General features: G+C 40.4%; 2 protein-coding genes across 5 annotated transcripts in view; both read right to left on the reverse strand.

The window, feature by feature from the left end:
- The window catches only part of Dna2 (DNA replication helicase/nuclease 2), a 40,171-nt gene extending 39,594 nt beyond the window's left edge, over positions 1–577 (reverse strand). For 2 of the 3 annotated variants that reach the window (XM_023566749.2, XM_023566747.2), the window contains exon 1: positions 207–577. In XM_023566749.2, the coding sequence (XP_023422517.2) occupies positions 207–439 (233 nt within the window). In that variant the 5' untranslated portion in view covers positions 440–577. The other variant, XM_063239600.1, reaches the window with a different exon arrangement.
- A 4,080-nt stretch (positions 578–4,657) lies between these two features.
- The window catches only part of Slc25a16 (solute carrier family 25 member 16), a 30,407-nt gene continuing 20,709 nt past the window's right edge, over positions 4,658–14,355 (reverse strand). For both annotated transcript variants that reach the window (XM_063239602.1, XM_063239601.1), the window contains 3 exons: positions 10,880–11,042; positions 7,401–7,469; positions 4,658–6,663 (listed from right to left, as the gene is read on the reverse strand). In XM_063239602.1, coding sequence (XP_063095672.1) covers positions 6,507–6,663; positions 7,401–7,469; positions 10,880–11,042 — 389 coding nt within the window. In that variant the 3' untranslated portion in view covers positions 4,658–6,506. The remainder of the gene's footprint in view (positions 6,664–7,400; positions 7,470–10,879; positions 11,043–14,355) is intronic.

The following is a 14,355-nucleotide window of genomic DNA, read 5'->3' on the forward strand; positions in this document are numbered from 1 at the left end:
GCATCTCCTCTTCGGCGAAGATTTCGGGTGACCCTGACACCCCAAAGCAGGGAAACAGGTGAAGTCACGGGAAAGAATGCACTGGCGGGCGCGAGGCCCCCCGCTCCGAGGAGGGGACCCTGGCCTCAAGGCCGCTGCAGCGCGGAAGACTCCCGCTTTCCTTTCGAATTTCCCGCTGTTCCCCATTGCCCGCCCTCCCAGCTCACAGCTCCGCCGTCCGCGCAGCCTCCTCTTCGAAACTCTCGTCCATCAGCAGCTCCAGTTCGTCCAGGTGTTCCATTCCGGACCTGGAGGGAGCAAACCGCCACCAGGTGAAACCCAGAGAAAGCGTGCCAAGTCTGGAAAGTCTACCCGCCAAAATAGAGGGGGAGCCTATGACGCGCCGCGCGCATGCGCCCACCGCCGAGAATCCCACGTGACCGGCACGGGGCCCGCCCATCTTCACTGCGCAGGCCCAGACGAGATCACACGCCTACCACACACACGCCCCACTTGGCTGGACACTCCAGCCAAGCCAACGCCCACTTGAACTGTACACAAAACTGAGTAGTTCTAAAGTCAGAGGTCACTGTTGGACTTAGGAAGTTTGCGTTCCCTGGGGATCTCACGCGCGCGCGCTTTCTCTTTCTTTTCTTTTCTTTTCTTTTTTTTTTTTTTTTTGAGGTAGGTATAGTACAGGCTGGCCTTGTGAACTCGCTTACCTAAGCCCAGACTGGTCTCAACTCCCTGTGACCCTACTGCATCAGCCTCCTCCCAGGTGCTGGGATCACAGGCGTGCGCTGCCACGCCCAGCTTTTTAAAGGAGAGACGAGCCAGCCCGGGGCTGCAGTGTGCGCCTGTCATCCCAGCACCTGGGAGGCTGAAGCAGCGTGATCGCCGGGAGTGCGAGGCTAGTTTGGGCTATAGTGTCAATTCAAGATCAGCCTGAACTACGTAGCCAGACTGTCTCAAAACAAAATTAAATTCGTTAAGAAAATAGAAGCTACCAGGAATTTCTCTTTGTGCCTTGACTAAATCAACAAAGTTCCCAATATCAGCCCAAATATAGCCTCTTTGCACCTTCTTTAAATAGCAAAATGTTACTGCTACTGAAGGCAGTCCCTGCACCTAGAAACAGAATCCCATCGCTGGGCACTTCCTTCTGTCACTGTCTTCTATGAGTCCCGTATTGAAAAGACTGGCTGAGACGCTGCCCATTCCTCTCAGCCTCCTCCACAGCATACATCTTTTTTTATTTTTTATTTTTTATTTATTTATTTTTGTCTGTTTCCTTTATTATCGGTACCGGGGATCGAACTCACGACTGCCTGCTTGCAAGGCAGGCGCTTATGCCGCTGAGCTAAATCCCCAGCCCCCACAGCATACTTCTTAACAGGAAACTGTGGATCACATCCTCTCTGCCATTCTCCTTCTGCAATTCATTCCTGTTTCTCACTACAGTCTTAGGGGCAAAATGTCAAACTTAAAATAACTGTCCAATAAGCACCATGTGCCCATCACCTAGAATTTACAGTTAACATTTGCTGCCTTTGATTTGGCACTTAACACCTATCCACCCGTCAGTCTGTCCAGAAGTTCGAGTTTTTCTTGATGCATTTCAAAGTGCAAGCATCAATACATTTCTTCCCTAAATACTTTCACATGAATATTATTAACTACAATTCAACATTTGTTATGGTCCTCTCCAATTTTTATGTGACTTTTCAAATATACATAAAATACACAAGTCTTTTGTGGATTATTTTGGTCAATGTTAACAAGTGGACATGAGTAAACCTAACCTCTATAAAGACAGGTTCTCAGCAGGGCATGGTAGTGAAGCCTGTAATTCCAGCACTCTGATGGGCTGAGGCAAGATCTCAAATTCAAATCCAGACCAGGCAATTTAGACCCCATCTCAAAAATTATCTGTGTGAGCTGGGCATGGTGGCTCACTCCTGTAATCCCAGCACTTTGGAAGCTGAGGCAGGACGCTTGTTGCAAGCTCAAAATCAGTTTAGGCTACAAAGTGAGCTCAAGGCTAAGCTAAAACTGCATTAGTGAGACCCTGTTTCAAAAAGACCAAAAAAAGGGGTTGGGGATTTAGCTCAGTGGCTTAAGCGCCTGTGGGCAAGCGCGAGGTCATGAGTTTGATCTCTGACACACACACAAAAAAAATCTTAATTTGGGGCTGGGGATTTAGCTTAGCAGCATAAGCACCTGTCTTGCAAGCAGGGGGTCGTGAGTTCGATCCCAGGTACCGACAAAAAAAAAAAAAAAGCTGTGGGTGGTGGCACAGACAGGTAATGTCAGCACTTGAGAGGTTAAGGCAGGAGGACTGCTGTGAGTTCGAGGCCAGCCTGAGCTACATAGTGAAGTCATGGCCAGCCTGAGCTACATAAGTGAGGCCCTGACCCAAATAAATGGGGCTGGATATGTTATCATCCCCAAGTCCTCCCATGTCCCATCAGGAGCAGTTCCCATCCCCAACTCCAATCACATATGTAGTACTTTGTGTTAGAATTCTTGCATCCAGTATAATTTGTGAGGTATGCCCATTTTTATTACATGATTTGGCAGTTTGTTTGAATTGCTAAATAACTATTACTATAGTATTGTATATGCTGAGTAAATCTTTGTAATTATAGGTATGAGCCTTTGTCAGATACATATTTTGTAAATATTTTCTCCTGGTGTGTGGCTTGCCTATCAATATCCTTACCAAGTTGGAGCCAGGCATGGGGTGCACATCTACAATCCCAACACAAAGGCAGGTGGATCGCAAGTTTGAGACCAGCCTGGGCCACGCAGCCAGTTTGAGGCCAGCCTGAATTACACAACAAAGCCAGCTCCAAAGTGGAAGGAAGAGCCACATCAGGTAGACTCCTACATGATCCAGCCTACTGCTCCCATCCTATCTGTTGCTGCTCTCTCTCTCTGTCTCTCACTAGCTTTCAACAATTTCCGGCATCAAGTGATATTTCTTCCCATTTTGGGGATTTTGGGCCTGCTGTTCTTATCACCTGCAAATCTTTGCATGACTTTTTCTTTTCTCTTTCTTTTTGTTTGTTTGTGTTGGGGTTTTCTGTTTGTGTTTTAGAGACAGGTCTCCCACTGTAGTGTAGTGCAGGCTGGTCTTGAACTCAGTGACATGATCTCCTGACTGAGCCTTCCCAAATGCTGGGATTACAGTTGTGTACCATCACACCCAGGTGGCTGCTTTTTTATCCTTCTTGTGTCAGTTGAGAGTACACACAACACACCTAGGAAATGTAGGTAAACGAAGCAGTTACACAAAGTATGCATCAAAGAAATACCTGGTGTTACATGCTACTGGGGACCTAAATCAGACAACACATACATACAGTTAATGTATCAAGTTGCCCGTAATTCTGATATAATTCCTAGGGTACAATGTATCAAATAAGTAAGAGTTCAGTACCCTGATGAAGGAAGCAAGAATTTTTCCCCAGTACTAGGAATTGAATCCAGGACCTTTACATTGAGCTACATCCCCAATTCTATTTTTATTTTTTTGAGACCTGGTTATTGCTGTATAGCTAATAGGTATGACTTTGGAATCCTGACTCAGCCACCCAGAGTACTAAAATTACAAGCCTATGCCACCATGCCTGCCTGGGGCAAGATAAAAAAAAATCATCCACTGTTACAGCTTGTATCTAGATGTCCCCCAAAGCCTAATGTGGTCACAGGTGGCCTTTTCAGAGGCAGCTGGATCTTGAGTGTGTGGTGCTGGGATCAAGGATGCAAGCTGGAATTGATTCACAGTGCCATGCTAGGATTAAGATGGGGGACCCTAGGTAAAATATATGGGACAGGAGATACAGCTCAGTGGTATAGTGCCTGCCTGACAAGTGCAATGTCCTTAGTGATTTTTGGTACCAAAAAAATACATGTATAAATATAAGGAACAGAAGATCACTTGCCATTAGCTACTTACTACTTTGCTTCTTCACTGCTTGGATGTCTTCTCCTATGCTGCCCTGTCCTGGAGCCAGCCAACTATGTAATGAAATCTCCCATGAACTACGAGCTACAATCAAGCGTCCCTCCTTTAAATTTGGATGTGAGGTATTCCTCTCAGCAATGAGAAAAAGTAACTAAGACAGCCACTCACCTCTCCACTACCTTTGTAAGGCCTTGATGGCGATCGAGGGCCAGTGTCTCAGTCACCAACCCCGGGATCAAGACACCACACATGTGATAAACCATAGGAGTCCACAGACAGGGAAGACAGGAAAAGGGGAAAAATGAAGATAAAAAAAAAATGCTTGGCAATCTGTCAGTGGAAAATAACCTAACAAGATGCATGTGCCTCTGTGTGTGTGTGTGTGTGTGTGTGTGTGTGTGTGTGTCTTACTAGGGATTGTACCCTGAGCCTCATGCATGCTGCACAACTACCCTACCACTAAACTTCACCCCTGGCCTGTTTTTACTTTTATTTTGATATGGTTCACATTAAGTTGCCTGGTTTGGCCTCCAACTTGTGAGCCTCCTGCCTCTGCCTCCCAAACAGCAGGAATTAGTACAAGTGTACACCTAGCACAAAATATACTTTGAGTTACCTAGTTGAACGAAATTAGATACAAATATTATTATATTATTTAAATATTATAATGTTTTGCATTTGTGCTTCAATAATATAAAAGCAAGAAACTGTCAAAATAAGGATAAATTTTATTTTTTTAATATCCTGTGTATATTAACAGATATAGAATGCAAATTTTATTTAAAAATATTTGCCATTCCCTTTTATTGAAACATAACTAAGATACTTATTTTATACATTTAAATTATTTTAAGATTAATGACAATAGTTAGCTACAATGTGGACCAGAAATGAAAATATACAAAATAGTTTCAGAAACACATGTATTTCTACTTTCTATTACACTTTTAAAAAATCATACAAAGATACATATTTATTTTTGAAATAAAGACATTGAAAATGAAACCAGTTCATCAAATTTACATACATAAGATAAGACAGCTTTTATACAAAAAAAGATACAGAAATAATTTTCAACTTAGTTTTCTGATATCAAAGATAGTATCAGTTCTATATATCACTATTTTTTTTTTGTCTTTTTGAGACAGGGTCTCGCTGTACAGTTCAGGCTGGCCTTAGGCTCACTTTGTAGCCTAGGCCGGTCTCAAACTTGCAACAATCCTCCTGCCTCAGCTTCCTGAGTGCTGGGATTACAGGCGTGAGCCACCATGCCTGGCCATGTCACTATTTTTATTTTTATTTATTTATTTGTTTGTTTGTTTGTTTGTTTATTTATTTATTTAGTCTTTTTCTTTTTTATCGGTACTAGGGATCGAACTCACGACCACATACTTGCAAGGCAGGCGCTTATGCTGCTGAGCTAAATCCCCAGCCCCCCATGTCACTATTTTTAAATATGGAATTTTAACTGTTCTTTTCCTAATATTGTCATGCTTACAATAAACATAAAAGTGCTCTAAACACAGGAAGTAGAATTCTTACATTTTAAACAACTTTGTTAATATAAAGGATAGTAATCAAATCATATTTTATATTTCTGCATAAGTTTATATGGTACTAAAATGACTTTACATTGGAAGAACTAGTTGACATCATGATATAACAGCTTAGTAACATTCTCTGACGGTCATGTGTACATTAATGGCTATTTCACAGTTCACTTTTACTTCTCTAGTATACAGCAAACAATTCAACAAAACGTAACTGTGGTGCTATTCTGTTTTTAAGAACAAAGATTCTCTGTATTATAACTGCCTGTGAGAAACACATTCACTTTAAAAAATATACATAAATCACTCATAGTATCTGGTCATAACTTCTGCTCAAAACCTGATACTTTGTTTATTAATACAACATTTTAAACACATTTGTTTTATTTAAAAATGAAGGAAAAGCATTTCTCCTTTTATCCAGTCAAGCAGAATTATAAGAGAAAAAATAGAACTTAGTCTGTTTTTATCATTCTGCTGTAATTTAATCAAGCCTGTGTATTTTAACAATAAACAATGTTAGAGTTTTTATAAAATCATGATTACAGGCTTAGGGTGTAGCTCAGTGGCAGATTGCATGCTTACATGTTCAAGACCTTGGATTTGGTCCCCAGCACAAAAAAAAAAAAAAGCAAGAAAAAAACTTATGATTACATTAAAAGCTTGGAGCAGTGTAATAAAGCTAATGGCAATCTCCTGAACGCCAGTGTGAAGTTACAAACACTGCACTTCTAAACAATACTTTAAACCAGTTTCAGATAACCTAACTGATTATCCAGCATCAGTTTAGGAATTTTTCTTCAATGTTCTAAGATGTAACGATTGGCATCTAAAAGTAAGTTAAGCACTTTTGATTTGTGACTTAAAAAAAAAAATCAAGTATTACAATAGCAGTGGTTTCTGTGCTAGGGTAAATAACCCCCTTCAAGTAATGCTTCTCCTGCATTTAATTTTCCCTTCAGAGAGTTTATAAAGGAAAAGAAACCCCGAGTGACAATTTTTTTTTTTTAGTTAAGGTGAAAAAATTGCTTCATAAGTTCATACGTCGTAAAAGCTACGGCTTGAGAAGGAATGCAGCGAATGTAATTAAGAGATAAACCTCGGTAAAGTCCCTTGCGGATCCCGTGGTGCCCATAGACATACTTCATAGTCTCCCGCATGGTACTGAAAAACAGCAGGTTAGCAAAGCAATAAACTCAGCATTTTAAAATAGCACTTTATTTTTTTTAAGAAAATATTTTAAAAAGGAGCTAACCCCTTTGAATGTAGTCATTTGTACTACAAGCATGTACTAACAAAAATTAAAATTTTGACCAGCTATGGAAGCACATGCCTGTAATCCCTGCACTCAGGAGGCTGAGGCAGGCAGGAAGACTGCCATGACTTCAAGCTCAGTTTGAACTACACCTTATATAAATGTTGCTCTCAGAAAATTTTATCCTTTTTTTTTTTTTTGAGACAGGATCTCACTATACCCCAGGCTGGCCTCAAACTCAGAGCAATTTTCCTGCCTCAACCTCCCAAGTGCTGAGATTACAGTTATGTACCACCATGCCTGGCAAAATCACTTATATTTCTATTTAACAGAGCTGCTCTTTTTTTGAGATACAGTATTGCAATGTAGTTCAGGTTGGCTTTAATTGCCATGTATCCCAGGCTGGCCTGGGTCTTGAACTTGCTGTGCTCTTCCTGCCTCAGCCTAAATGCTGGGATTACAGTATACACCACTGCACCCTGCTGAAACAGAAGTTTCGAAGAGTGTGGGAACCTGAGTGAAGCCTTCTTAGGTTAGCACAGCCTACTATGGGACATCAGAACTGCTGAGACAGGGACCTATCTTCCCATTGATCTTAACATTACATTTCCCAAAGAAAATGTACAATGATATGTGGAGAACTTACAGGCACTTTTCAAATTCTGGCAGAACAGTCCCTAATTGCATTCGCCGACGAGTTACATCAAATGGGTAGCTATAAGAGAAAAAAGCATAAAGACTTAAAAATAATTTTTCATTCACTATTCAACCACTACTGAATGAAAGTCAGGAAATAATATGTCCCTATGCTACTATTAGGTTTTTTTTTTTTTTTTTTTTTTTTTTGCATTATTGTTTTGTTTAATCTAGGAATCAGGATATAAGCACATGAAAAAAATCAATGAGGTAGCCAGGTATGGTGGCACATTCCTGTAACCCTAGTACTCCAAAAGCTGAGGCAGGAGAATTGCCACAAGTTCAGGGCCAGCCAGAACTACATAGTGAGATTCTGTCTCAAAAAACAAAACAAAAAAATCAGTGAAGGGCCAGGGTTATATAGCTCAGTGGCACAGCACCTGCCTAGCAAGTGCAAAGTCCTGAGTTCCAATTCCCAGTACCAGAAAACAAAAACAACAACAAAAAGAAATCAATGAACAATACAGGGTCTCCTTCCTCTCTCAGAGGATGCCCCATCACAATATCAAGGTCTGTGTACTCTGTAAAGACAAATTAAATGCTGATTTCTGAAGAAAAAAATAGTGCTTTTCATTAGGGCTTCTCCACTTCGTGTTTGTTGTTTAATTTTAAAAACAGCCTATGTTGTCCGGCCTAGCAGTGAACTTGCAGCAATCCTCTTGCCCCTCCCTAGGGGCTGGAGTTACAGCTCTCCAGTCTGCCCTACTGACATTTTGGATCATCCTCTGTTGTGGAGGGTTGTTAGTGCATTTTTAAGATGTTTAAGTGCCATGGTCATTATTAAAACCTTATAATACAAAAAAAAATTAAGTGCATTCCCAGTCTCTGCCCACAAATGCTAGTAGCACCCCCACAGTTGTGGCCAAATATCCACTGGACACTACTGCCAGTCCAACTGGAAATGACTGCTAGAATTTTACAAGTTCTCCTGATTACAGTAGGCTACTACAAAATATTCTTTAAGAGCTAGAACTGATATGAATTGCATTTCAAGGACATAGGAAATTAGACTTCCAAACATAGCCTCTCCAAGAGTGATTTTTAAAGCTCCTTTCATCTTTGCCAACACTAGTTGCACAGATGACTTATGCAAAGTCTCTCTTCTCCTCTTCAGGACAACTGCATGAAAAACACACGTACTTTGCAATGTTACAAAGCTGCTCTCTGCTTTCCTATCTGAAGTTCTCCCTGGTATGTAATAGACAAGAGTGATGCATAATGAAAGTAATTACACATTTAAATTTACTATTAAAAAACAAAGAGGAAGGTTGAGAGCTAAAGACTGTTCGAGAGACAGACAAGGAGGTAATATTGGGGTTTTGTTTTCGCAGTGCTGAGCACAAACCCGGGAGCTCTGGCCTGTACCCTCCGGCCCTGAAGGGAAATATCGGCAGCATGGGATTTTTGTTGATGCCAAACCACGCAGGGACACGCAGATGCTCCATAGGTGGCGTGGGGGTCAGGCAGACGGTGGAAATAGATGTGATTTTCTGTGTTTGTACTGAAACTATGAAGACAGACAAGCTGTTCCACACCCAGATTTAGACAGCAGAAGACTGAAGTCTGGCTTAAGGAGGAACAAGAGGCTACAAGTCAGAGACAGCGGAAACCAGAAGACAATGTCACACTAGCATGAGAACAAAAAAGACAGTGGGGAGCTCGTTTGATCATGAACACACAGGTGGGGATCTAGTGGAAGCAGTGGGAGCTCAGGGCTGGCAATTTTGGGGGCAAATCTTCATCCAATTTCTAAATTAGAAAAGAAAGATTATTGAGACTTCAGAAACACAGATCAGACTTCTTTGGACAGCAACTATTATTCGGTAACATAGCAGCTTATTAGTATTCAAAATTAGATGTTTAAACCCCTATGGCTGGCCACACTTGTAATCCCAGAGCTCAGCAAGCAAGGGAGGAGTATGCTGAGTTCAAGGATAACCTGGGCTCCATAGTGAGGTGAAGGCCATTCTGACTACATCACAAGACCCTGTCTCAAAAACAAAATGGGGATAGGTTTTAAGAGTCTAAATTGAAAAAAATAAAATAAAAAATAAAAAAGAATCTAAATTGAGTGTTAATACTAAAGAATGGGAGGTGATAAAACTCAGAAGAGCATCAGAATGCTTGGAGGCAATCATTTCTCTATATAGAAATAAGACTCCACAGATATATTTCAAAAAGTAAACTACACACCTTGCCTTTTTTACTTCAAATCTAGAATAATCTGGTTCCACAGACAAATACACTGAAGTTCCTTTTACAGATGTAACCCAAATTGTGAAATTCAATGAGCCTACTACTCTTTTATTCTCATTGTATACTTTTTTCCCCCAGTACAGGAGATTGAACCCAAGGCTTCTATATCCTCAGATCTTTTTATTTTTTGTTTTGAGACAGGTCTTGCTAAACTGCCCAGACTGGCCTGGAATTTACAATCCTCCTACCTTAATGTCCCACATAGTTGGGATTACATGGATACTCTTTTTGTAATTCTTTGTGATATTACTAACTCCTCGCCATCCCATTTTTCAGGAAAGCTTCTATTTCCTATTATTCCAGCCTCTTTCTATCATATTTTACTTCATTTCTCATAGGCTAGGCTAGGGAAATTCTTTTTTTTTTTTTTTTTAATCATTGGGGATGGAACTCACGACCGCCTGCTTACAAGGCAGGTGCTTATGCCGCTGAGCTAAATCCCCAGCCTCCTCCTTTTTTATTTAAATTTTTTTTTAAGGGAAATTCTTTGAAGCCACCTTTCTTTACAATTAGAGTGATTCCCTTATCATTGTTCCCAATATGCATATTATTTTTAAGTTCAGTTAGATGGCAAAACAATTTTGCTGCTGTCTTAATAAAAAATATAGGCTTTATTTATTTCTTCAGTGAATTTCCCAATGTCTACTATACTATCAGTCAAAGAAAGCCTCCAAGAGCTAATGCAAGAGAAGTGTTTTCTTACACATATGCATACACTAAATGGTTTAAACTCTGGAAACTTCATGCAAATTCATAAGAAAATACAAACAATGACAAGTTTTCTTTCTTTCTTTTTTTTTTTTTGGTCTTTTTGAGCCAGAATCTCACTATGTAGTTCAGCCTGGCCTTGAACTCACTATGTAACCCAGGCTGGCCTTGAACTCATGGCAATCCTCTTGCCTCAGCCTCCCAAGTGCTACGATTACAGGCATGCACCACCATGCCCAGCTCTTTCCTTTAAATGAATCCATAGCAAATTCGGCGGATTCAGATCAATTTGATGAATTTGGTGTAATTATCTATAATGTGCTTAAAGTGAAGGCCAAAAAAAGTTGATATTTGTTTTTGGATTCACATTTTTGAATAATCTATTAGAAAAAAATAAAATGATTAACCAATGTAAAAATCAGGATTGGGTAATTATAGTTTGATGGAAAAGTTGATGAAACTTACGATATTGTCTGTGCTATTGCTCCAGCAACACCACCACAAAGTAAATTTATGTGAGTTTTCAAAACTAACACATTAGGATTGTCTGATGAAGGTCTGCCAAGAAGGGTAGGGGCATAGGAAAGCCCAACACTCTTTAAGGTACCAAAAGTAAAAAATGAAACACCTGAAAAACAAAATATAAGTTTACCATGATGCTTAATAGAACATGAGCTGTGACAGACACCTGTTATGTAATAACCACTTAACTCCAAGAACTAACTCCCCACTTCCTAATTCGGCCACTTGGCTTAATGTCAAGTACAGTGATTTAATGTTTATAAACACTAATGTTGGCAAAACTGACACCGTAAGAAAGGCAAGCATTGATTTTCACATGCTAGCACACTGAAGGGTTGCTACCTTTTTTCTTTTCTTTTTTTGAGATGGGGTCTCGCTATGAAGCCTGGGCTGGCCTCAAACTCAAGGCAATCCTCTGGCCTTAGCCCTTGGAGTGCCAGGGTTATAGGCATGTGCCACTATACCCAGCTGAGGCTGCCTTATCGATAAGTAGAATTCAATAATTTTCCCAAATTTTACATAAAAGAAAATTAAATTTGTGTTTAATAACTACAAATAAATATGAGAGCTTATATTTACAACGACAGTGTGATAACGTAAAGCAGAAATTCAGATGACACAGCATTTGTCTAATGTTGTCTTCGAAGAAGAGTGACCATAAGAGAAATGTTTCCATTAGCTTATAAGACTCCCAGAATGTAATTGGTGCTTGCAAAACACTGTATGATTTCTAACTAGAATGAAGTCATAATTTTTATTTTTTTGTATTTTTGAGACAAGGTCTTACGCAGTTCAGGCTGGCCTTTCTTACTTTGTAGCCCAGGCTGGTCTTAAATTCACAACAATCCTTATGCCTAAACTTCCTAAGTGCTGGGATTATAGGCATGCACCACCATGCCTGACTTTAAAGTTTTATTAAAAAGTGAAGAATCCAACCCATATCTGGTGGCACAAATCTATAATTCCAGCACCCTTCGAAGCTGAGGCAGGAATATAGCAAGTTTGAGCCCAGTCTGGACAACTTACTGATTTACTGAGACCCTGTCTCAAAACTTTAAAAAATTATAAAAAGGCCAGGAATGTAGTTCAGTGAGAAAGGCTTGGGTTCAATCCGCAGTACCACCAAAAGAAAAATAAAGAAACTATTCAGCCTAGCCTAGGCTAAGACCTCCATATCCGCATTCCCCCCCCCCCCCTTTTTGGCACTAGGAATTGAACCCAAGGCCTTCACACTGAGTTCATCTCCAGCATTTTTTTTGTGTGTGTGTCTTTTTACTTTTTTATCAGTACCAGGGATCGAACTCATGACTGCACATTTGCAAGGCAGGTGCTTATGCCGCTGAGCTAAATCCCCAGCCCCAGCATTTTTATTTTTTTGAGACAGGTTCTCATTAAGTTGCCCAAGTCAGGTCTTGAACCTGCTATCCTCCTGCCTCAGCTTCCCAGAGTGTTCACAATATAATAAATATATATAATCTACAGTATTTTAAAATGATACACAATTTTAGAATACACATACACTTTTTTTTTTTTTTTTTTGTACCGGGGATTGAACTCACGACCTTGCATTTGCCAAGCAGACACTTATGCCGCTGAGCTAAACCCCCAGCACTACACATACACTTTTATAACAGTATTTGTGATGAGTACTCAAAATATGAAAAATATTTGGGAAATGGGGAAAAACTAAGAAATGAATTTGTAGATACATTATAATTATGTAAAAAAAATTTTTTTTAAAAAGAACAGCTGGTCATGATGTTTCACACCTGTAATCCTGTACTTAGGAGGCTTAGACAGGACGATTGGCCTGAGTTTAAGGCCAGCCTGGAACACACAGGGAGACAAAACCAAAAGAGAAAAAAAAAAAAAAGAAAGGAAAAGAGGACCCAGGTATAATGAAGCATACTTATAACTCCAGAAACGCAGGAGAGACTGAGGCAGAAGAATATTAATTTGAGGACCTGCCATGGGAACTTAGAGCTTACATATTAAAATAAAAATAGTGGAGGGGCTGGGGATTTAGCTCAGTGGCATAAGCGCCTGCCTTGCAAGTACACAGTTGTGAGTTTGATCCCCAGTACCAAAAAAAAAAAAAAAAAAAAGCATTTCTAGAGATAAACCTCCTCCAGAAGGAGGAGTGTTTACCCAAAGGAAGAACAGACTAAAACAGTAGTGGAGAGCTTGCCTAGTAGGCATAAGGCTCTGGGCTCAATCCCAAGCACAAGGGAAAAGAGGACAAACCAGGAATGGTATAAACCTATAGTTCCAACTACTTAGGAGGCTGAGGTAGGAGGCCTATATATTCAAGATCAGCTGAATTTGAATTTAGATGTCCTCTACAAAACAGGGCATGAGGGCCAGGGATTTAGCTCAATCATGTAAGTACCTGCCTGGCAAGTATGAGGTTGTGAGTTCAATCCCCAGTACCACCAAAAAAAAAAAAAAAAAAAAAAAAAACAGGGCACGGGTTGACCCATCAGTTCAAGCCCAGCTTAGGTTACACAGTGAGACCCTGTCTCAAAAAAAAAAAAAAAGAGGTGAGGGACAGAGTGAGAATTACGAGTAAAAACTAAAAAACTGAAACGAAGGAAATAGGCAAAAAATAAAGTTCCGACTGCGGCCTACCAGAAGTCTGAGTAGTCTAAGAAACGCTGTCCTTACAGAACTACATCTACTACCAGTCTTGCAAACAAGGTGGAGAAACTGTAAGAATCACCCCAGCCAAGCATGATGACACACACCTGTGATCCCAGGTGAGTCTGAAGCCAGCTTGGGCTATATAAAGGAGATTCTGCCTCAAACACACAAGAATCACTCCAGCATCCCTACCTCCCTACCTCCCTCACAGCAAAAGACAAGGGAGGTGACTCTCCAAGGAAAAAGCTCTTGAGACACAACCTGCTGTTAGGCTACAGACAGAATTTGAAGCTTCTAGACGGTCCAGTTCTCAGAGAAGCATGCAGCAGAAGCTGAATGAACATTCTCCGGAAATTATGGGTTGTCTTGTGGTAAAATGCTGTGTTACTTGCATTGTTCTGCTCTGATCTGCTTTGTTATATCCTCTTTTGTCTTAATCTCTTTAAAATAAAAAATAAAAAAAAAAGAATATTCTCTGGAAGGGGAACATTAGACCTCTGAGTACTCAGTGGTCAATAACAAGCAAACAGTTCCTAATCCAAAACCGCCCAGCAGCCTGGCAAGATACACACACCTGTAATCTCCACAAACTGGGGAGCTGAGGCAGGAGAATTGTAACTCAAGCCCAATATGGGCAACCTAGTAAGACCCTGTCCCAGAATTTTAAAAGGGCTAGGAATATAATTCAGTGCAAAGGCCCTGGTTCAATTCCCAGTATGGAAGAAGGGAGGAGGAAAGCAAAGAAGGAAGGAAAGGAAGGAGAGAAGGAGGGAGGGAAT

This window comes from Cavia porcellus, unplaced genomic scaffold (assembly GCF_034190915.1).
Source record: "Cavia porcellus strain 051 isolate PalLab524CR breed Dunkin Hartley unplaced genomic scaffold, mCavPor4.1 scaffold_28, whole genome shotgun sequence".
Lineage (NCBI taxonomy): Eukaryota > Metazoa > Chordata > Mammalia > Rodentia > Caviidae > Cavia > Cavia porcellus.